The sequence below is a fragment of the Haliaeetus leucocephalus genome, unplaced genomic scaffold (genome assembly GCF_000737465.1).
Source record: "Haliaeetus leucocephalus isolate CR32 unplaced genomic scaffold, Haliaeetus_leucocephalus-4.0 Scaffold162, whole genome shotgun sequence".
Classification (NCBI taxonomy): domain Eukaryota; kingdom Metazoa; phylum Chordata; class Aves; order Accipitriformes; family Accipitridae; genus Haliaeetus; species Haliaeetus leucocephalus.
The window spans coordinates 6641508-6664431 of record NW_010972598.1 but is presented as its reverse complement, the minus strand read 5'-3'; the positions used below and the strand labels follow the sequence as shown (position 1 = coordinate 6664431).

Genomic DNA, 22924 nt, shown 5'->3' with positions numbered 1-22924 from the left:
TTGCCTGTTGTCTTAATACCTCTGTCCATAAAAGGGAGAGGAATAAAAGTCAGATAAACAGTTTTCAGCATACGACAAGGAAGACATGTCTCCCAAGAGGGTGGGAGGATGTGTGTGTGTGTATATATTATATATACACACTCCACCCAGAGATTGATATATATGAGTAGCTTCTTTGGTTATGTATTAATATATTAAAGAAATAATGGTCTGATATAATTCTGGGAAGAGAGAAGTTCTGGTTGTGGGGAGGAATGGGGAGCTATGAGCACATGTTAGGGTGAGGGTGGATAGCGTAAAGAGAACTGTAAAGGAAGGCCAAACGGTCCCTGCCCCACTGCTCCAGCCAGGCAGCAAAAATCAGCTGCTCTCCAGATCTGTTGAAATAAAGCAGGGAGACGATTGTGCTTTTTGAGGAGAAATTTAAAACCAAAGAACAATAGTCAGTTATTTCAGGTGTCTTGTATAATCCAGTATCTCTTTCTGCCCTCACTGAAGGTTCTGATACTTCCTGTAAATAAAATAATTCCACTTACAAAATGGATAAGACAAAATTGTAGTGGAACCTGGGATCTATCCGAGACTATTCAAGTAATGAATTATCATGGCTTTTTAAAACTACTGAGCAGCAGCATTGATAAAAGAGCAGCAAACACCATCTGTCTGATCTATGTATTTTACCACAGTTCTTCTCAAGCTGTCCAGTTGAGGTAAAGAGGAGCTGAACGGGTGTGGGAGGGGAAAGCAGCTCAGCTATCTTTTGTTGCATTTGCAAGGAAAAAAAAAAAAAAAGATGTTTATAGAGGTTGCTGTTAATGTTACTGTAATCCTTACTTGTTATTTCAAAAACAATCTGCTCTAACAATTTCAATAGAAGGGGATGCTGCTGGACAGAGTCAAGGTGGGAGGCTGGATAGAAATGTTTATTTTGCTAAGGGAAAAACAGGTGGTGTAGGTGTACTGGCATACAGTGAAATTCATAGCAAGATTCACTGCTGTAGCAATACTATTTAATTGTAACTCATGAAGAAGGTAGAGATTAGTTATTGTGAAGCTGTATGCTAATAAAAAACTTATTTCTTGCAGTGTTTTCATTTGTAGCTAACACATGCTACAGAAGATAGTAGGCTTTAATGTGTTTATTTTACATGCTTGCAGATGTGTAGAAAGCTCAGATGCAGGGCTGGAAGCAGAACCCGTGTCTGGTGAGCTGCAATTCTGGGGCCTACAACAGGATCGTACTTGAAAGACGTCCTGTCTTTTGTATGTGGGTTTATACTAAAATGGTAAATCCCTCATCCTTTCTGGAGCACCAGCTTTTCTGAACCCCTTCTGGAGAGCGTGGCAATAGCCAAACCTCTCTCCCCAAGCTTGGATCCTAGTCGGTGTTCCTGCCCTTGCCTTTGCAGGCCAAGTCCCATCAAGGTCCCACTCTGCTCCTCTTGCCCCTTCCCTCCTGGCTCCCATTCTCACCTGGCTCTCAGTCAGCACAGATACTGGTCTGGCAGCTTTAATTTCCAGCCTGAGGAGCTCTGATGAGCAGGTGGAGAGGCTGCTGGAGGCAGTGAAACTTCATGGGCTCAGGCTGGAGCAATGCAGTGAGCCTGTATGTAAAATTTTAAAGTCTAGTAGTGTGAAGCATGGAGACCAGCGAAGGTGCCTTGGCACTGCTGTGCTCCACTCAGGTTAGACATGCGAGAGGCTCTTCTGTGGATTTGCAAGCTGGAGGTGGTCAAGCTGCTTTGCAGTGGCTGTCGTTGGCTGGGCTCTGCTGTTCCTGTGTGAATGCAATCCGGCTGGGTCTCTGACTGTGCTTGGTGCTCAGTGGGATGTCGTCTCATTTGTAACTGCTTCGCTGAATGGGGACCCAAGTGGAGTTAAAGGGTTATGGGATTTGTCTAAAGAGCCTTTTGGTCGTCTTCTCCCCACCGATCTTTGTCAGCATCCTCCCGTGTGCAGCCCTGTCTGCTGCCTTGTGCGCTCCGGAGGTAATTCTTAAGCCTGAAGCACGTCCAGAAGCTCTGTGCTGGGACAGTGGGGATAGCTGCAGAGGCAGGATCAAAAGAATATCATAAACATGAAAAAAAATAAAGTGTGTATGTGTGTGTGTAAGGGAAGAAGGTAGGGGAAAAATGATTTAAAAAAAAAACCCACCAAAACTCCAGGATCCCTTTTGTTCAAATAGGAAAGTGGGGCTGGGCTTTATCTGCTTTTGAAATTAGAAAATGAAAAGGTGACTCCAGGTGGTAATAATCTTTTATAGGGAACAGAGTCCTGTAAAAGAACAAAAGGGCACTAACTTTTAAGAAAAGGTCAAATTATGAAAGGGATAATACAAGGTTTCTTATGCAAGAAGCAGTTCAGGTTGTGTAATTACAACAATCCTTTTATCTGAAGATCTCACACAGGTGTTAATTAAGCCTAATGAGGCCCCTATAGAGCAATTGTTACTATCTACATTTTTACAGACAGAGGACCTAGAAGCTGAAAGAAATGGGGTTATTCATTTAAGATTGTGTTATGCAGCCCTGTAGAATTGGTGCTCATGAGACACTGGGCAGAGCTTGACTTGAAGCCACCTGGCACAGCCATGGGCAGAACCCTTTCCATGAAACCATACTGTATATTCCTACTGCTTTTTTTGCCTGAAAATGTAGGTTTGTGTAGATGCATAAAAAGAAAGTGTGGACTAAGAAAAGTTACTGTTTCTAGATGGGTTGTCTTGATTATGCCTGTAACTACTCCTATTGTGGTTTTTTTTTCTCCTAACATTATGCTTAAAATTTACAGGTCCTGTGATGTTTTGGTTAGCATTCAGTGATTTGAGAGCCTTATGGGAATCAGCAATAAAAATATACCTATGTTGGTGAAGTATTGTATGTTAATTCCTTTCATGTGTTCGTTTCAGTCTTTCCAACGCAGAGCAGACTGATAGATTGTGAGCTCCCTATAGGGAAATCAAACAACTCTTCACTGTTGTTTTTCTTCCTATAATACTCTTAAGCTGTTGATTCCACAAGAAATTCTGTACAAATGCTGATGGATGGGTGGGGGGAACAGAATTTTGAGATACTCTTAGAACACTGTGTTTGTAGGACATTGTGAAAACATAACTGCTCAGCAATGTAATGGCTAAGAATCTGTTTTGGAAGACTTAGAAAATACTTACTTAAAGGTAAAGACTGCTTGGGGTAGTTTGTCTTCCTTGGGTTTCTGTGCCAGTTAAGGGAAGGTCTTCTCATTTTCATGCAGTGGAACAGTTCATGGCAGTAAGTAGGTAGTGCAAGGGCTGTAACATGTGCGTAGGGAGCAGGAGTAGCCTTTGTTTCAAGGCAGTGCTTTGGCAGAAGGTGGTGACTTGCAATGTAATACGTTACACTGCTGCGAAGCTGCTGACATGAAGTATGACATGATAGCAGGGGAAGTGCCTCCTCTGAGGTTATTGCAGTGAGGTGCAGCTTTGTTCTAGCTCAGTGTGACAGCCCGTTTCTGTAGAGAGAGTTTTACTTTGCACGGTGCTCTGAACCCTGCAAACTTTCTGAATTATTTACAGAATTTGGTGCCATTTTGGGAATGTCATGAAATATTGAATGTTTTGAAATTGGGGGTCAATTGGACAAAGTATGCTTGAGATGTAGTTTCTGGGGGGGGGGGGGAAGGGTTTAGAGCTTTTTCATTTGATAGTCTCCCCCCCCCTCGTTGCAGGATCCAACTACAGTTGTGACTGCCCAAAATTATTTAAATTGTTTTCTGTTTACCCTGTGTATGCTTTGGTACCAAAAGCAGTCTTGGGAAAGCAATGTTGAAGATGGTAGTTAAGAAACAGGCAAGAGCTCAGTGTTTGTATATGTAAGCCAAATAAACAGCATGTGTAGGTTAAGTAGTTAAAAAGCTTTATTTTGTCTGTTTTTGTATCTCTGTGCCCCACCAAAAGTTAACTTTATTCTAACCTTTGTTCATAGTCTGGAGTATGGTGGGGGAGAAAGGAGTTTTGGTGGAGGCCTCCATGTAAATCTGGCAGTGTAATTTGAAGTCCAGCAGAAATGCAGGAACCCAAATCACTTTCAGGAAAGAAAGGAGACTGAAGAAGCAGATGCTAGCTGAGCTGGAGGGTGTAGGAAGGGAAGAGGATGAAGGGGCAGAGAAACAGAGTGGGGGGAAACTGGGGTGTGAAGGTGTCTGTGGGTTGCTGAGGAGAGGGAATTGATTCGTGAGCCAAGTTCAAAGGGAAGGGCAGGAAATAAGTCACCAGATATTAACAGTCAGCAACTATTCTGTGTTTAAGCGATTTCCTTTGCCATTGAATTCAGATTCCTTGAGCTGGTGGAAATTATTGGGTCTGACAGATATAAGGAAGAAATTTTTTATGATGAGTGAGGTGAAATACTGACACAGGTTGCCTAGGGAGGTGGTGGATGCCCCATCCCTGGAAACATTCAAGCTCAGGCTGGATGAGGCTCTGAGCAACCTGATCTAGTTGAAGACGTCCCTGCTCATTGCAGGGGGGGTTGGACTAGATGACCTTTAAAGGTCCCTTCCAACCAAAACCATTCTATGATTCTATGAAATTTTAAAATTTGTGAATTGATTTTTGACTTACGGCAGGCAAAATAGTCTAAGAACGAATTACAAATGTTGTAAACGGTTCTCTCTTATTGCTTGCTTTCTTAGAATATGGCCTTTTCTGGATGAAGTAGAACAACGTAACTTCTGGGTGCTAGAATAGTGGTGGATGGTGGAAATTGGAAACATGGCTAGGCTGAACTAAGCTAGCATCTTTAGTAGTTTTTAAACTGTTTTTGGTTTTGCATCTACTGATCCAGAGTGCTTGGGAAAGGTATTGGATTAATTCAAGGGTTAAGTTTTAACTCTTGAAGAGGGATAAAGAAGGAACAGTGAAAGAGCAAATTAGATGTATATATTTGAGATCATGTAGGCTACTAAATGTGAGAGTGGAGACCTGGAATACAAGAAAACATTGAGCACTATTGTGGGAAGTCAGGAGAGGGAATGCAGGAAGAAAAAAGGTTTTCTTTAACCAAAAGCATAATTCTGGCATTCAGGTACTCATCCATAATGAATGGATGTACTGTTTGCAGTTCAGCTACCACAAAGACTTCCTTTATCATCTTTCTCACCTTTTGTTTCTAGAGCAAAGCTTCAAGTTTCCTTGTAGAGTTCCCCACTGCAGTTTTCAGAGCAATTGGTTTGGGGTTATGTGCACATATTTGTACTCTATAGTTCTCTATGTATAATATCCATTCTGTAAGAAAGAATATTTGATACCTTTTCATCAGTGTGCCTTGCCACAGAAGGAAGATAATATTGTCTAATTGCATTTTGGTGGTGATGATCTGTAGCTGGTGGCTTAAGGAGGACTGCAAGCTGATTTCTTCATGTATTATAGTCCTTGGGGAACATTGCACAATTTAATATACGCCATATTTTAAAATATGTGCTATTGTCTTTCAAACTTCAACTTAAAGCAACTCCACACCTACTCATTGGTGTTTCTTAGCCTAGGCTTCGTGCTGCTTTGCTGTGCATTTTTACAGCATGGCTTTTAAAAGTATGAAGAACTACCTTTGTGCAGCATTTCTTATATTGTCTATACTAGTTTGGACTTCTATCACAACAACAAAAAATGGTGTGCTTTAGGATGATATTCTCAATATATTCAGGTTAGGCAATAACAAAGGAGCCTTTTCTTTGACAGCTGGAACAAAACACTTTAGATTCACAATATGTGCTTAAATAGAGCCTGGTACAAAAAAAATCTCAACATAATCTGACTGTGTCTCTAGTCATAAAATCCTTGATATAAAAGCCCAGATATAGTCCATCAGACTTAAATTTCTTGTTAGAGTATTTAGAACTTGCTTTATAAAAATGACTGGTTTCTCACAATATAATGCAATTAGTTGTAGAGTATGGCGTTGTTTCACTGTTAATTGACTGGCCTGTCTTCTAATCAACCTGTGGCATTTATTCAGAGGCAGTGAAGAAAGGCAGATGTTGGCTTAGAGATTCCTGGAGCAAGGAAAGGGACATAGTGAACTGGGATTGAATCGTCCTCAGTCAACATTAATATATAGCTGACAGTTGTTCATGTATGTGAACTGTGCTGATTGGAAACCTTTACCAAAGCTCTTCCTTTACCATCTCCAATAAAAGAAGGAGCTGTATTGCAAGCTGAGGAGCTTTGCATTGATTTCTGCTAGCTTCCTTGTCTTAAGGGATCTTTTTAAGAGTAGAATTTAATTCAGAATAGGGATCTGTGCCATTGTGCTGCATAGCCTTACTTTTTAAAAAATGCAGATTCAGCCTGGAATCAGTGGTATGTGTTTTTCTTTATTTCTGTACAACTTCATATGTAGTGACAGTACTGTCAGCACTGCTTACAAAATAACGTTGATATATAAAGTGCACCAGTAATCAGCTTGTTTTTTCCTTTAATGTATCTTTCGATGTTATTGTAAATTATTTTTACTGTAAAGTCATATTGGAAATGAAGCTCTCTCAGTGGTTTCATTGGAAACTTGACGTTTACAAAAGAATATGAAAAGAAAACAGTCAACGGGGCACAGTTTATTTTGTATTGTGACTTGACTAAAACAGAAACGATGTCTCCAAAAATGCCTATGCATTAAAACTCTTGTGCTGTTTGAAAGAATTTACAAATGCAGCAAATCTGAAGATAAGGACTATTTGGGATAGACACTGTATAGAATTGTACCTTTGTTTCAGTTCAATTACAAGGATGAATAAGGGGATGTCACAAACAGAAAACCATCCACTATTTCAGCAACTGTTATGAGTGTCAGGCACTTTAACAAATGTAATTACTCCAGCATTTAGAAAATTATGGAAGTGGCTAGTTTATGCTGCAATGTGAAATATTTACAAAGCTTTTATTAAAAATGTTGCTGTTCAAAATACTATAAAAACTTAGTGTTTTTTGGAAGTATCAGATGAAGGCAGTGGTGATTAAACGGCTTCTGATACACTGCAAGTATCGTGCATCATTTTCACCCATACTGTGCGTCTGATGCTTTGTCCTCTCCATTTGTCTTTTTGGCTGTCATTTGTTTTGTTGATTGGAAATTCATTGGAGTAGGATTTTTTTTTCCCTGTTGTCGGAGCCTAAAACAATTGGGTTCTGGCCTCCATTGGAAGCTCCTCTGTGAGATGATAGTGGCAAATAATAACTACTTTGCTTGCAGGATAGTCATGTTACAGGAAATTGTGACGTAGATTTATCCAGATAGTCCTGTTGTGCCTTAAACTCAGCTCGGAAAGAACAGCCGTAAGGATAGTTCAGCCTATGTTGTTTCAGGTGATAACGAGAAAGAAGCATGGACAAGCAAAATTTTTCTAACACTGGCCAAGTAACTTCAGAGATTAATCACCCAAGTCAGGACTCTGACATTTCCCGCTAGGCTCTCCCCCTTCTTTCCCAGAGTCGTGCTGGAAGAACCTTTCTGGCTTTGTGGCTTCTTGCTCATCTTCCTGCTGACGTTAGAAGTAACTGTACCTACATCCTCACAAACCCCACTGAGTCCTACGGCTTGTGCCCATAAGTCACTGCTCCATTTAACTGTTAGTACTAAGAGACAGAGAACACGTTACAGATCTGAGTCACAATCTGTGAGAGGTGTTGCTGCTATGGACATTCTGTGAAATAAGGGCACTGGTCAAAATTTATGCTGAAAGCCTACACTAGGCTTGCACTAGCACCTTTCTGGGAAGAAGTTCTATATACAGCATAGACTTTTCAGTGTTAAGATGTAAACTGTAAGTGGGAAACTTGGTGTTGAGCTTTGGGGGAACCAACTGTGAAACTTCTGAGAATTTAGCATTTTGTTCAAAGCCTAAATGAATGCTCTTAAATTCAATATGAATTAGAGAGGGGAAATCAATATCTGCTAATGTGTCAAGCTTCTTTTTATAATAACAGCTGAAATGTGTCTGTTCTTGTATTTTTTAAAGCTTTCAGACTTCCCAACTCTGCTGCAACACTGACATTCAGTACATTAAACTCTGATGTGTTATGTATGTTTTAAGGAGGCAGCAATTTCCTGGCTTGTAACTGTTATGGACTAATGGGGGGAAATGCAGAGGTTGCTGGGAGGCAGAGAGCCTGCTTGAGCAGTCCTTGTAAGAAATCCTTCAGATGCTGTTCTCCATTGCTTTTCTCGCAGGGACTATTTCAAGTACCAGGTTTCCTTCCCTTTCCTCCCCCACCTGATTTTTATATACTAGTGTCTCGTTGCTGGGAAGGAAAAAGGAGTGGAGAGATGGGAGACAGCTGATTTTGCCTGCAGCAGGGGAAGCTTGTGGCGTCAAATGTGACATCAGGTTGTTGCTGTGCATGTTGGCTGCTCTGATGCCATGAGTCTGGCTGGGAATGCAGGAAACCTATTCTCTTGTACTCTTCAGGTTACTAGTCTTTTAACTGTAAATAGCAGCAGAATTGGAGGCAAATGTCAATCTAGCACCTCAGTAGGGTAAAGCAGGAATTAGAAGAGTTTTTTCACCTGGACTAAGAGTGTCAAATAACTGAGGAATACACACAAAACAAAGAATTATGGAGTTGTAGCACTCTACAGATTTTGGCCCTCCTGCTTTGGGGTGAATTCTGTAGCAGTTGCTTCCAGCTCCAAAGGGTGTGTTCAACAGCCAGGAGTTTGGTTTGCTCAGCTGTTCCTCAAGGTAGTCTTGATAGTTCAGAAGCACAGCTGGAGTGCCGAATTTCACAAAGTTGCCTTTTTGGTTGGAATGGAAAAAATGAAGTGGTGGGTAAGCAGTGTAATTTCATTTGTGTTTTGCTCTAGCAGCCATTATGCTCTAGTCTTCTATGAACTGAACAGAAACGTTTGGCTGTGGTACCCAGGGGGTTATAGCCTTGTCTGGAAAGCTTTAGCCTCTGCTTACTGGTCTTTCCAGGAGCTACTTTTTCCACTGACTGCTGGAAGTATTCCAAGGACCCTGGCCCAAGTAGCGTTTTAGTTCAGCATAGGTGTGTGAGCCTTTGAAGGGAATCTCCCAATTGTCCCATTTACAATGCTTCGTTTTGCATTGTAGAGCAGTCTTGGAGTGCATGGACTGGTCTTCTTTCAGGTGGAACAAAGTCTGAAGATGTGCCTGAGGGCTTCCAACTACTAACTGGCCTTTGATCCATGAGACTACACTAAACCTAGTCTGAAGAAAGAACCTCTGAACTGCTGATGTTGGGGCCTTAGTACTGAACTGTTTTGCTCTGCAGATGTGCTCCTTTTAGTCCACATAGTCAGTAGGGTGGGTGTAGCTCTGGGGTACAGCTGCTGCTCCTGTCGCTTCTGCGGGCTCTTCCAGTGTCTGTCCCAGCTCCATGCCTTCTTGCAGCCAGCCTTGCCCGGGTGTACAGTTTGACTCTGCACTGGGCTTATTTTGCTGGTTTCCATATGCAGGGCTGAATAGAAGGTAGAAGAGGGTTTGCTCTGTACCAGTGACCAGACAGCACATGGTAAGGGCTAGCTGCTCAACTATCCAAATGTAATCTGAAGCTCCCTTTCATGCGTATCCAGTGTGTTAGGACTTGCAAGGAATTGAATGTCTTCCACTGTGTATCTTTTTGGTACTGTTAAAAGGTTAATTATTTTATCCTTAACTTAAGAGCACGTGCATACTCCAGTAGCTTGTAATGCCTTCAGTTCTTATGACAGTATGTGTCTTTATGTGTCATATTTGGATATTAATTGGTCTGCAAGTAATTTTGCAGGAGGCTAATGCTAGTAATTGGGCCATAGACACCTTGCTTACTAGTCTGTTCTCCAGCTGCATTTCAGTCACGTATTCAAGCTCTGTATTAGACTTCTCGCTTTCTCGCCTTTGTAGCGTTGCTTTAGCTAATATAAGTCTCTTGTTCCTGGAAAATGAGCAGTGCAGTTTTAACATGATGATGCCTAAGTTATTAATGTGCAGGGAAGGAAAAGAAGGAATGTTTTATTTACAGTAAAAAAAAAAAAAAGAAAAAGAAATGAAATGCCTAGTAAGATCGTCAGACTTCAGGTTTAAAATTACCAAATGGGGTACGTGTTTAAATAATTCATAATTCCATTTTGAAATTCTCTGTTATAGTATATTTTGGAGACCAAAACCATAGATAGCCTGAGAAAAGAGAAGTTTCTGGTGGATAGATGTAGATTTTTTTCTTTTTTTTTTTTTTTTCCCCTCCTTTTCCCCTCAAGCAGTGAAGTGATCTAGAGGAGTATTGTCTTGCTCAGGAAGTCTTTCCGCTGACAGACATTAGAGGTTCAGGAACAGTATCAAGGTAAAGGGACACTTTGCACCCTGGTTCTTAGTTTCTTCTCTATAAAGACCTGCTGCTGTGCATGGTTGGAGACAGGCTGCTAGAGGGGTCTTTGGATCTGAACCTGGGACTTCTTTAGTTCTTACAAAATAGGTAACAATGTCTTTGATGCTGAGTATTCAAAACCACTTCAGTCATCTTGGAAGCTTTAAGTTTTTAAGAAAGTAAATGCTGGGGAGGTTATCTGGCTCTGGAAGTAGGTAAGAAGAAGATTTTAGGGCTGCAGTGTGTGATTTACGCCTGTAAACCGTACACAAATCATGGTTTAGGTCCTTCAGATTTTTGGGGGAAGTGAGGGAAAGAGGGGAGGGGCTTGTTTACAGGACTGTGGGGCAGAATTGACTAGCCTTCTCTAGTTGAACTAGCTGAAGAAACACTTTCATAATGTCCAGCAATTTGTAGAATAGCATGATTAATCATCTTCCGACCTATCGGCAAAGAACAGATAGAAATAAACATAAATATATGCAGTATGTAGCAAATAAGGTTCTACCCTTACTGTGATGATTTTCTTAAATGTTTTTTAAATGATGATAAATAGTTCTGATAAAGTGAACCTTGTGCTCAAGGGAATAAAACCAATATCAGAATATGTAAAAAGTAGAGAGGTAGTCAGATGTTCTCATATGGTCAATTAAAAATATGGAAATTGCTTTGTTTGCTCAAAGCTATTACAAAATACAATCTTTGGAGACAATGTGCTTCTCTGACTGTGTTCTGTTTAATTGAGAACAGCAGCTAGCATCTTCCAGGCCTTTACTCTGGGTTGGCTATAAATTGAGTGGGATGTCTGAAGTGCACTAGGGAGTAGCAGATTGGGAGGGAGGGTAATTTAAGGGTTAACTTTTGCTGTTTGCACTGAAGTAGAAGCTTCATCTAGGGTATCCGTAGGACTGCTGCAAGGCAGCAAGCTAGCATCAGAATACAGTAAGATAAAAGGCTGGTAAAGAGAATTAAGCCTCATTCCATTCCAAGTGCTTGTCTGTGAAACAGTATGTGTTGAATGCATGAAAGTTCCTTCATTTCAGAACTTCCTCAAACAGGGGGTTTGCTTTTTCATGTAAGCTGTGTGTTAAATGACTTATTTTGAGGTGAAGTATCAGACAGAGCAACGAAGTATTAAGCCCTTGTGTGTGATGTAGGTATCTGAGTGTGTGTGGTTTCTTTTGGTGTCAGTCTGTTGGTGAGCTCTGGGATTCTGTGAAGGTCTTTTCTGTGTTGGAATAACATGTTTAAAAGACTAAAATGAGGGTAAAAGACAGTGGTGTCCTTGAGTCTGATGGCTTACAAATAGCAAAGGCCTTCTGTGTCTGCTGCTTGGCTGAAAAATCCTAGAAAATATGGTGGGAAGTGATCTCAGGAGAACACATTTGATCTTGCTGGCCTTGACCTTAAAAACTATGCCAGAGCTATTCCTGAGAGATGTTTGTCTGACCTGAAAACCAACACTGGTGGAGATTTCCTGCCTGTCCCAAGCAGATTGTTTTAGTGCTTTACTATATCTAATGTCTTTCCTCATCTCCTTTACTGCAGCTCAGGTTTGTTACTGAGGACTCGAGTTTTGAGGAGAGGTGAACAGCATTGTATTACTGCTTTCTTTGCAGCTGCCTGGTATGTAATGGTACTGGAAGCTACTCCTTTCGGTCTTTATCTCCACTAGATTGAGGAACCCTGCTTATTGCCCTCTTTTTCACGTCCTATGTGCTAGACTTCTGATCATTCCCATTACTTCTGCTCGGTCCAGATCTCTCTTGAGCTGCAGTGCTGAAAGCCGGACTGAGATGAGCCTTGTTTGTGCCGTTCCCTGCTCTGTAGCTGGCACTGAAGTTCCTTAGTCTCTCCATGCACTGAAGACATCAGCCAGGTCAAACCACGGGGTCTCCTTTCCAGGAGAGGAGCCTAAAAGCTGAGTGATGCAGGGTTTAGCTCGGTGGTGTTGGAGTCTCTTGAGATGTAACCCCTAACTGCAATGCTGAAAGGATAAAAAATCATTTAGTGCTGAGAGATAACAAGCAGAGATATAGCCAGCAACAGTACTTATAAAATGCCAGTGGAACAAATTATTTAGAAACGTCTGTTAGTAGAAACTAATTGAATACTGTGTAGGCTGGAATATATAAAGCAGGATGCAGCCAAGAATTAATAGAGAGAGAGAATGAATTGGCATGTGGATGCCCTCATCTGTTTTCCTTCCCAAAATAGCCTGTTTCTAGGGCCAGGATGGGTAGGAGTAGAACAATGAAACAACTGGACACACAAACACAGTGTGAGCATAATGATGTCAAAGAACAAGGACAACGTCGTTAAAATGGCTGTAGAGGGTTGCCACAACTCCTGCTCAGGTAACACAGGAAGCCCGAAGGTGAACGGTTTGAGTAAAAGGAGGTGTTTCCACATGTTTTGGTGTTCAGCGGTCATTGGTCGCAATCCAACCCTTGCTTTTCTGTTTGTAACAGTGATATTTTTGATGGCTGTGTTTGAAATTCCATGCGACATGCAAATGCCGATCCGTTTTTCTGGTCAAAGTATGGGCTGGGGAGTCTCATCTGGGCCCAAATTCTAATTTCCTTGTGGTGATAGGGATAGGACAAACCTGTTCAGCTGTGGTCCCTGAGGAACACACCACAGATGTGGTTCACCTCCACTGCTGAAAAGGTGTTTCTGCTTTGCAGGAAGAGTATGCACACATGTGCACGTGGTTGTTGGGGGCAAGGCCTGGACCCTGTGGTAACTTGGGTGGTGGTCATTTCAGCTGGAGCTTTCTGGCAGCGTTTTGCACCCTAATAATAGCAACACCATGAGTTTACCCCAGAACAGTCTGCTGGCCCAGGGAGATCTAGTCTCATTAGTACATTATGTGTCTTCGTTCCACCCCATCGGCACAGAAGGGAGATCAATACTAATGATAGATTATTGTAAAAATGGATCATTTCACTAAACCAGCAGATGTAAACAACCCCTCTTCTTAAAACCCCTTGGAGGATAAAGAAAGAGAATAAGCAGTAAAAAGCATGCACAGATGGATGTTACTCTGATAGTAACGTGCATTGAAAATGTTAGAAGGGAAGGAACACTAATCACACAAAATTGTAGGCAGTGAGGTCATGAGGAAAGTACTGAACTGTAAAGGTTTTCCATTTGTGGCCTAGCTCAAAACCCTCTGATCTGACTAATCAAAGCTGTTCTGGCTTGTTATCTGTCAAGTACGTGATTTTGCTAGTATACTGGCACTGTACAAAATACACGTACCAGAAATAATAATTTGTAATTGGAACTATGTTCCTTTGTTTTTCACACAGGGACAGAAAACAAATAAGAACTAACTTATACAGAGAAGTGTTTAGTCTAATAAATTTATAGAGTTATGGTAGAGACAAAGCAATCTCTTAAGGACCACTGTTATTTTTATTTAAAGTTGAAAGTAAAACTTTCTGTTGGATGATAAAGTAAGCATAATTCAGGAGAGCCCAGAATGTGATAATTGTTTAATTGCTATAATTGCATGTGCATTTTCTGCTGAAATATATTGCTGATATATCATATGTGATTCTTCACGTCTTGACCTAATAAATGCAATTTTTTAAGAGGTCAGATTTTAAATGTGTAACTGCCATCTAAGGTTGTTTTAAAATTGGAGCAGTGAAGAGTAGGAGTTTTCTTAGAATCTAATTCAGAGCTGTTGCTGTAGGAAAAGAGCACTGATAACTTTGAACCAATTCTTTGGAGCCTTACCAAATTAAAACTCTGTGAAAGCGCTGGGAAGCCTGCAGTTTTGTTCTTGTTTTAGAAGAAAGTAGCTTAGCGTCCTGGTTATCTCATGTTTTCCATCGTAGTTGTAGTAATTAATCCTTGTGCAAAACAGACCGATGTATTTTATCAAAAGGAGAAGAACCATTTGTGAGGTGGATTTTACTTCTTGTTGATTGACCTTTTTTCTTCTTCAGGTAAAATGGAACCTCTTTATCACTGTTAAGTAACTTTTTTTTTTTTTTTTAAAATTTAATTTCTAGCTGATAAATTTAGACGGAAACTGGAAGAACTGGAGAAAGAGAAAAAATCTTTAAAATTTCAGCTTCCTTCAAGGCATCCTTCAGTTAGCAGTTTTTTGGATAGATTTATTATGCAAGTTCAAGCAGCATTGCGCTGGGCTGCTGATCATCGGTAAGTTTGTTGATTCTTTATGTAAAACGATGCTTCTGTTTTTCTCAAAATGTGGAATAAAATTTATGAATAACTTTTTATTAAAGAGTTTTAACGACCTTCTAACATATCAGTCTGGAGCTTCTTTATGAAAATCCACCCCTGCCCCCCTTTTTTTTCTTTCTACAACTCTCAGAATTGCCCTGAAAAACATTGATCATGATGAACTGGTGAATTAAATGGAACTTTTCTCACTGATGTTGAGAGGGAATGGGATCGAATCCTTGACACAGCAGCTTGAGCATACAACAGCAAGGCAGCTTGAGCAGCGGTTCCCCGCAGAGTTAATTCTGATGCTCCTTTATAGGCAATGAAAGGACATTTAAATGTAAAGTAAAAACAGATTCTTTTTTGGTATGAATAGATCTTTGGGAGCTTCCTTTTATGCATCACTTGTTAGGTGGCAGTAATGTGCTCAGCACTGTACAAAGTCACAAAAATAAATTCTCAGCCTTCTCTTGAAGGGATAACAACTTCAAAGATTGGGGGAATGCAAGATGCGTTGGATGACCCAAGGGAGGTAGTTAGCTTAGGAGGAAAAAGTTGTCTCTGTTTCTAGGTCTTTCTTCAGCTATGCTGCTGGTTACTGTTGTTAGAAGAGGATTCTTCATAGGTATTGGAAGCTGTTCTCAAATGCAGTAGCACAAATGAAAGAAGGAAAAACCTTTCGTTTTCTGGGAGCTTGTACATATAAAGGCTGCAGTGTGCTAGTCAATATGTTTGAATATAATTTTTGATATACATGAAAACTAGAGAAAATTGGTACAGATAATAGGATTTTACTGTGAAATTTGAAACTATTAAGGGTATTTTTAGCCTCTGTTCATAGTATTTAGTAATGAGGCAGGTTTAAAACAAACTGCGCTCCCTCAGACCTGTTTCCTCCTACCTTCTGAGGCCCTAAGAAGCTGTTTTACTGTTCCTTAAAGATTAGGACACAACATTCTGTATTTTATCATTAAGAGATGTTTGCTCTATGCATTAATTTGTAATAATGATTTTGGCTTCAGAGGTGGTGTTGTCTTTGGTGTTATAGAAATTGAGTCACTAAAGCATCCTTGAAATACATAGTCTGCTTATTTTTTTCCTATATAATGTATATATAATATATTTTTTTACATAAAATATATATCATTTTTATATAATATATACACTTATGAAAGTGTTCCTGTTCTTTGCATGATTATATTTGTAACTCTTCTCTTTGCACAGGTCTGAGAGCAGTGCCACTCTTCAGGGTCAGATGAATATCCTCTTCACTTTTCTGTCTTGTGCACAATGCTTTCTTTGAGCTTGAGTTTGACTGTTGTTGTGACACCCTTTCTTCTTCTCGCTTGATTCTTGTAGCCTTTCATACTGCTTTGTCTGTGGTCCAACTCTCTTGTTGATGCAGCAAGTGTACCCTTTGTCTTTAATAGGGATGTTTTAAATTTTTTTCTGTTCCAACAGTAGTTTTAGATAGAACAGGGTGGAAAACATGACCACTTCTCCAAGGAAAATTTGTAGGCTTCACTTCTATTTTCCTTTTTAATCAGAACAAAACGAACATACCCAAGATCTCTTTTTTCACCTAGAAAATTAAACAGATTATCAGACTAGCCCCAGAAGACCAGATCATTGCAGTTTTACTGTCGTTAAGCCAGTCTCATCTTTTTGCAAATAAAGAACTTTTTAAATTAAATGTGTGTATGGCAGGTTATTTGTTTAATACATGAGACTGAAATTCATACCCCGTTTTTGTTTTACTTGATTAAATTATGAGATGAGTTTTTATGTTGAATGCATTCAGTGTTGACATAGGATATTGGGGGCAGGTGGTAGGAGCCAGGTTTGGTTATGTTTAGCTTGGGAACAATTCCATGTTTGTGCAATCACCCAGGTTTGGTGAGATCAGAGAGATCTTCTTTCTGTTTCCTCAGTACCAAGTAGGCAGATGTACATGGGATTTCCAAGGAGGTTCTGGGAATAACCTGTGTTCATTGTGGAATGTTTCCTAAATTTTGACCATCCACTCAGAAATTTCTATTGCATACAGCTCTTGGAAAGATGCAGCTCTTACTAAAAGAAGGCGGCTTCAGAGCTGCTGGGAGGTGTGGTCGGCTGTAGCCACAGCAATCTGTGATGATGATAGGGCACATACACAGTGGTGGCCTAACACCTTATAATATGGGTGTCTCTGATCTCTTTTGTTATTACAGAAATACAGTTATACTGTCATTATGCCTATTTTGTGTAAGTATCAATGCGGGGTTTTTTAGTGCCAGGGTTTTATTTTGCTTTTTCAGTACATTCTGCAGCCCATAGAGAGGTAGTAAAGCATGTGTCTTCTGATGGCTCTGCAGAAGAGACAGGAACCTCTTGTTCTACACACTTGTTAAACAGCCGTGCATGGAGATCATAATTGCGTGATTAATCATGCTTAAAACAGACTTGTGATGCATGTTTTGTATGTGGCATGGATGTATTTGCTTTGCAGGATTATGACGGGAAACGATGCTTCAAAAACGTTCTTCGTTTGAGACAGTATTTTTTTAAACAAGATACTGAAACGTATCTGTACCTTTCATGTGGAAATGCACGCACTTGTCTCTAGAGATGGACGCAGAAATGCAATTGGCCTTGCAAGTGTGCGTGCCCTTATGCAGGAACATGCAAGACAAAATAGGTTTGCAGATGTGTTTTGAGAGGCTGATTATAGAGTTGACGCTTAACGTAATGCACTGATTACATTGGGGTCTAGTCATGCAAAGATTTACAGCCGAGGGTCGTACTGACCACTGTGAGGAATCCCACTGACTGCAATTTTGAAAGAACTCGCTGTGCAAGAGAAGTAAAATTTGGCATCGTGGAGCAAACACTCCAGATGATCTCTAATGTAGTCTCCAAAAGCTGACAGAAGCTGCAAAAATGGCTTTGGCAAGTTTCTAAACTTCTGTCTCGGAGAGATTTTTCTCTGTATTGATAGAAATTACATGCCTTAGTTTTGTCTCTTTCAAGGCAGTGATGGATACATTTCTGAAATATGAAAAAGCTGGGGGAAGCCTGAAGCTATACAAGTTTTCCTTTTTCCTTCTTCAGCGTGTTGTAAAAACAGTGTAAATGTTTGAGATAATAAAGGAAGATATGCCAAGGAAAAATCTCTTGTTCTCTAACTGTATCCGTTTAAGATGTAATCATTCTGGTGATGGAGTGTTATGACTCTGAAGGTAACGCATAGCATTCTGATCTATTTAATCTTTGAGAGGTCAATACTCAGCAATAATGCTAATTTTTAGCTTTTGTCATTTTTTTTTTTTCAAAGGGTTAGACGTGAAGAAACCCAGTTGTGGCATGAAAATGAACATAAGCTTTTGAGATCCACTTATCAGGAGAGGATGCAGGTTTTGGCCACAAAACGAAACCAACTTTTTCAAGAAAAGAAATGGTTACAGGTAACAGGACTGCAAAGTTGTCTATAAGAACCAGTGCTGCATGGGGAAAAGCTTGTGAGCTGTCACACAATTAAATAAATTTATTGTAATAGTGACTTTGCTTCTGTGCAGCAATTAGAGCTTTGGCTGTAGTCCAGTTGATAATCTAAGTGATGATTGGAGATGGCAGCCACAGGAGTTGTGTTAATCTCATTATGGAGAAGCAGAATTGGAAGGCGCTGTGGCTTGTGTGCGTGCTTTAACTTTCCTCATTATCTTTTTAAGTGTGCTCTTTATGTTCTAATTTGCCATTTTAATATTTCACTGATCTTCAGAAATTTTTATTTGAAGACAAAAAGTTTTCATCTGCTTATGGTTAGAATTGACTATAAATACATGATTTACCAGCTTTTGTTCCTGAAAGATGATTGATGCATTTCATAAGGGTGAAGGAATCATCATGGAGCAGTCAGCATTTGCCAACAGTAACTTTACACTGACTCGTGATGTCACAACGTGGTAATTTGGCAAATGGAATGTTTTTAAGATGGCTTCTGTGCAATTTTAAATCTGCAAGCCTTTTAAACAAAATTTAGCTCTTTCTTTTCACTGTCCTTCAAAAATCTAAGTTTACTGTCTAGTACAAGTCTTTGCTCCACCTCCTTCTACACCTTGGTGATCACACTTGGCAATGTGACATCTTAGCTAGTAGGTCTAGGGGTTTTTTTTGTTTGTTTTGTTTTTTTTTTTGTGGTCTTGTCTTGGAATCTCATTATTTTTGATACTTTTCTTCCTTTGGATCTGATAGTTTAATCATCTGTGTGTTTGTGTACACACAAATATTTAAATAAAACCCAGAAAGAAAGAGAAAAGCATCTTAGATGGCCATTGCAAAACCATACTTAGGATAGAAAAGACATTTCTTCATCTAGTAATCACCTATGTATTGTTTAGATTTATTTCATCAACATATAAGAGGAGACATAGTGTAGTTCAACATTATCAGTGTCCAGAAAACTATTTTTGATAATCTAGACATCCAGCCAGCCACCTCAAGATATTCAGCTGAAAACTGCTGTACTTAAGACTCCATGCCAGCTAATGTTTTTATACTTGCTCCAGGTGAATCTTTATTTGTATGTAGTTATACTAGGGACAAATGAGCCACACTGTTGTACAGGCATGCTATTTATAACAATTTACTCAAAATTATTGTGAATTTGAGGTTCTGGAGAATGCTGACGTGTGATGTTTGGTGGCTCCCAGCATCCCTTAAGGATTGCTCCTGCCCAAAATCTCACCTCATCTCAAATCAGGTGTTTTTTTTTGTTTGGTTGTTTTTTTTCCTCAGCCCTACTTTACTTTCCTTTTCCTTCTACCCTCTCTCCTGTTGGTTCTGCGTTTGTCTTCAGGGTTTTGAGAGCCTGTGACAGTATCTAAAATTTATGTTTTAATGTTTCTACTGCAGTCTGTACTTCATGGAGAACACCAGCCCATAACTGAAGCTGGAGGTTTACAGTCAGTACTGATTAGCTGTTGCGTTAGAAATCTCAGTTCAAACTCAAATCCACAAAGTAAAACTCCAGCTTATGTTTAGTGAGCTGAATATCATCTGCTGCTCCATGCTGAGACTTCAAGTCCTTTTTATCTGTCCCTGGAGGCTGACCAAGAGCATATTAAAGGCTTCTTGGCATTTCTGGAAAAGAACGCGGGAAATTTCCAGTTTACTGGCTAAAATTGCCTTTCTCCCAAGAATGCCTGTGAACTATTCCCGAGCAGAACAGCTTTCTCTCTGTGAATGCAGATTGTGTGCTTCTGGTATCTATTTATGTTGTAAAAACATTTCAGTACTAAAAGTGTGTTTGTAAAACGAAATTCTGTTCATCTCCCTTTCTGTTCCCATGTAGGTTGCTTATTGCAGTGATTGCAATTACTACGTTTTCACAGAATATGAAGGTCTTTGTATTAAGTAGGGCCTATTAAGATTTTGGCAGTATTCCCAAACCAGTAACACAGAGACAGAATTGTCCTTTGTATGCACTAAAAGCCTAATTTGAGATTGAAAGAAACAAAACTGATGTTTTTGGCCTGCTGACCTTTCTGTCCTTGACAAATGCCTGTGGGTTGAAACATGGGCCATTCTGTTCTCTTGTCGCTAAACCTAAAACCAAAAAAGGAGGAAAATAATTGATGAATCTAGTGTGCAACACTGATATAAGTTGAATTTTTTCGAACCAGTCAACCTTTTAACATGCAAGGACTGTTTCTTCTTGTTTTAAGTGATACTCGGGGAGCTTGTTGCAGTGCAGCAAACCTGAAACTATGTTGTTGACAAAATGAGTATTAGTGAACTAAACACTTAAATTACATGTAAACATTAAAAGAATGTTCAGGTTTCAAAGTGAAGCACTCAAAAAGCAAAGAAATGCCAAAGTCGGTTATCTGTGCATAGTATGTATGTTTTATGAATGTCTTTAATTATATGAGCATGCCTTTTTTGTCCTGAAAGATAGCTGAAGATGGAAAGTGCTTGTTTAGGTACTCAGAATACCATTTTATCTTCATTACTCAGTATTCAGTCCCAGAACCTTTTTACTGTATGCCACTCAAATCCTCTTTTAGATTCAGATTTATTAATTTGTGAATGGGCTCTTTTTACAGCATTAATCAACATGGCATCTGAGTGATCCAAACCCACTTAATTTCATCTCCGTTATATCGCTTTGGTGAAGAGTTATTTTTATTGCGATTTTACAGACAGAGAATGAAGAAGTGAATTGCCATAAAAAGCTGTATGGTCGTTTCTAACATCAGTTTTGTAATGCCTAGTTATTTACCTGAAAAAGAGTTGCTGGTTTGGTGTGGTGGTTTTGTTTTGGTTTTTGTTTGGTTTGCTGGCTTTGGGGGGGTGGGGGGAGGGAGTGTTTTGTTTTTTTGTTTGTTTTTTTGTTTTTTTTTTTTCCATTTTTCTTTGTAGCTGGACTGAATATGGTCAGAGGATGGAATTGTGAGCCTTGATTTCTGTTGAGAGTCTATAGATAGCACTTCAGAGACCCCTCTTGTTGTATGGAAAACGGTGAACATTCAGTCTGTGGCTCAGTGTGGAGATAATAGTTTAAATGGCTTGCAAAGCTTCACAGAGACTGTAAGAAATGTAGGAATAGAATCCAAATTCTCCAGTATGGCATTCAACTACTTTGATAGCAAGTAGTTTTCATTTGATTTTGGGGGGGGGGGAGGGGGTTGGTTTGTTTTTGTTGTTTTTTTTGTTTGTTTTATTTGTTTTTTTTACTCACTTTTCAATTTCTGGGACAAATGAGCCAAGGGTCATATAGTAAATAACTCTTAACTCAGCAACCCAGACTCCTTCATGAAGTGCTCCTTCCTTGGGTGCAAGTATCTGTTGGGTTTTCAAGGAAAAATTAGAACGTACTCTTGCAAGAAACATCAGTATCATAATGCACAGGGTTTGAACTTCTGGCAAGATGAGTTCAACTGAGGTTGAAGCTCTGGTCATTTTCAGTTGAGGGAGGGATTTTGTGCTTTTAATTAAAATTAAATATTAATAATCAAAAGGACTGGCCAGACAGCCAGTGATTCACCACTTGCATTCTGTGCTTGATGTTGGATTGGAAGCCCAGAGGAACCGTTGCAGGGATATTCTGCAGGCGGCCAGATAGATGACTCATGACTTTAGGTGCCAGTCTGTAGCAAGATTCTGTTGTCATGGTTGAACTGAGATTTTGGGTTTTTTGGGGAAGTTTTTAACTTGGGAAGTACCCATGTATTTTGAAGGTAAAAGGTGACTGATGGTTGGTGTTGGAAGAGGAACCTGAAATTTGGTGTTGAAATGGAGGTGGGAAGCTTCAGACTGTGTAAGCACTAGAGTTTCTAAATACAACAGACCTAAGAATTTTTGTGTGTCAACAAAAGAACTGTCTTCTCATTTAATGTGCTAAATTGGACAACCTTAATTCATGCTGCTTCTGAGGCTTGTACTGCATTTTTCTAGGGGTAGAGGGGTTTCTTTAACAGGATTCATAGTAAATTCAGGTTTCTGTTCTATGCAGAAAGAAATTGAAGACCTCCGAGCAAGACTGGCCATATTAGAAGCAAAAGATCAACAGCTAAGAAGAGAAATTGAAGAACAAGATAGGCTTATTCAGTCACAGGACTGTGAACTGACTGCTTTGCTTAGCTGCATTTCTTTGAAAGAACTAGAGGAAATAAGCAAGGCTGTGGATGACACTTTAGCATCCTCCTATCAAATTCCATTCAGTCTGGATCTTCCAGGGACAATAAAGAGGTATTTAAATTTCAATATGTTGTCAGTGATGTAGAGTCTTGTATCTTCCCCAATGTACTGTTGAATTGGCTGTCAGTTGTTTTCTTCATAATTGTGCCAGCTAATTAGCTGGATTCAGACACTTCAAAATTTTCTAAGAACAGATGAAGGTCTAATATTAATATACTTCCTCAAGAAGGAAGACTTTGTAGTTATTTGAACGCCTTGCACTCAATATTTTTTATGGTAAAGTGCCACCTACAGAAAGCACATGTATTTATCAACTGTTAATACCAGTCATCACTTTAAACTGTTTCTTGTTAACTGGTGGAATTTTTTCCCCAGCTTGCTAATGCAGTAATTACAACATATTTCTCACAGCCTGAAAGTGTGTACTAGGCACCATCCAAATAAATATTTGAGATGCTTCTTGCTTCAGTGAACTTCCAGTCATAATAAATTCTGATGTGATGAGTGTGAGGCTCAGATAGTGGACTTAAGGTAGTGGGGGAAGGGATGCAGCATGAAGACTTTTGGGACACCTACAGTTAAATGCGCAGCTTATGATTCCTTTAAATGGAAAAGTAGCTACTCTTGGTAACATTTTGGAAATAACCTCATCTTTATTTAAAAAAGCAATAGAAGCGCTGAGGGCCTAAACTATACTGGCAGTCAATG

At 39.7% G+C, this 22924-nt stretch overlaps 1 protein-coding gene across 1 annotated transcript in view; it reads left to right on the top strand.

The window, feature by feature from the left end:
• Positions 1-22924, top strand: part of DISC1 (disrupted in schizophrenia 1) — a 186129-nt gene that overhangs the window by 27066 nt on the left and 136139 nt on the right. Inside the window, 3 exon segments of the mRNA XM_010562955.1 lie at positions 14362-14512; positions 17853-17982; positions 22032-22267. Coding sequence (XP_010561257.1) covers positions 14362-14512; positions 17853-17982; positions 22032-22267 — 517 coding nt within the window.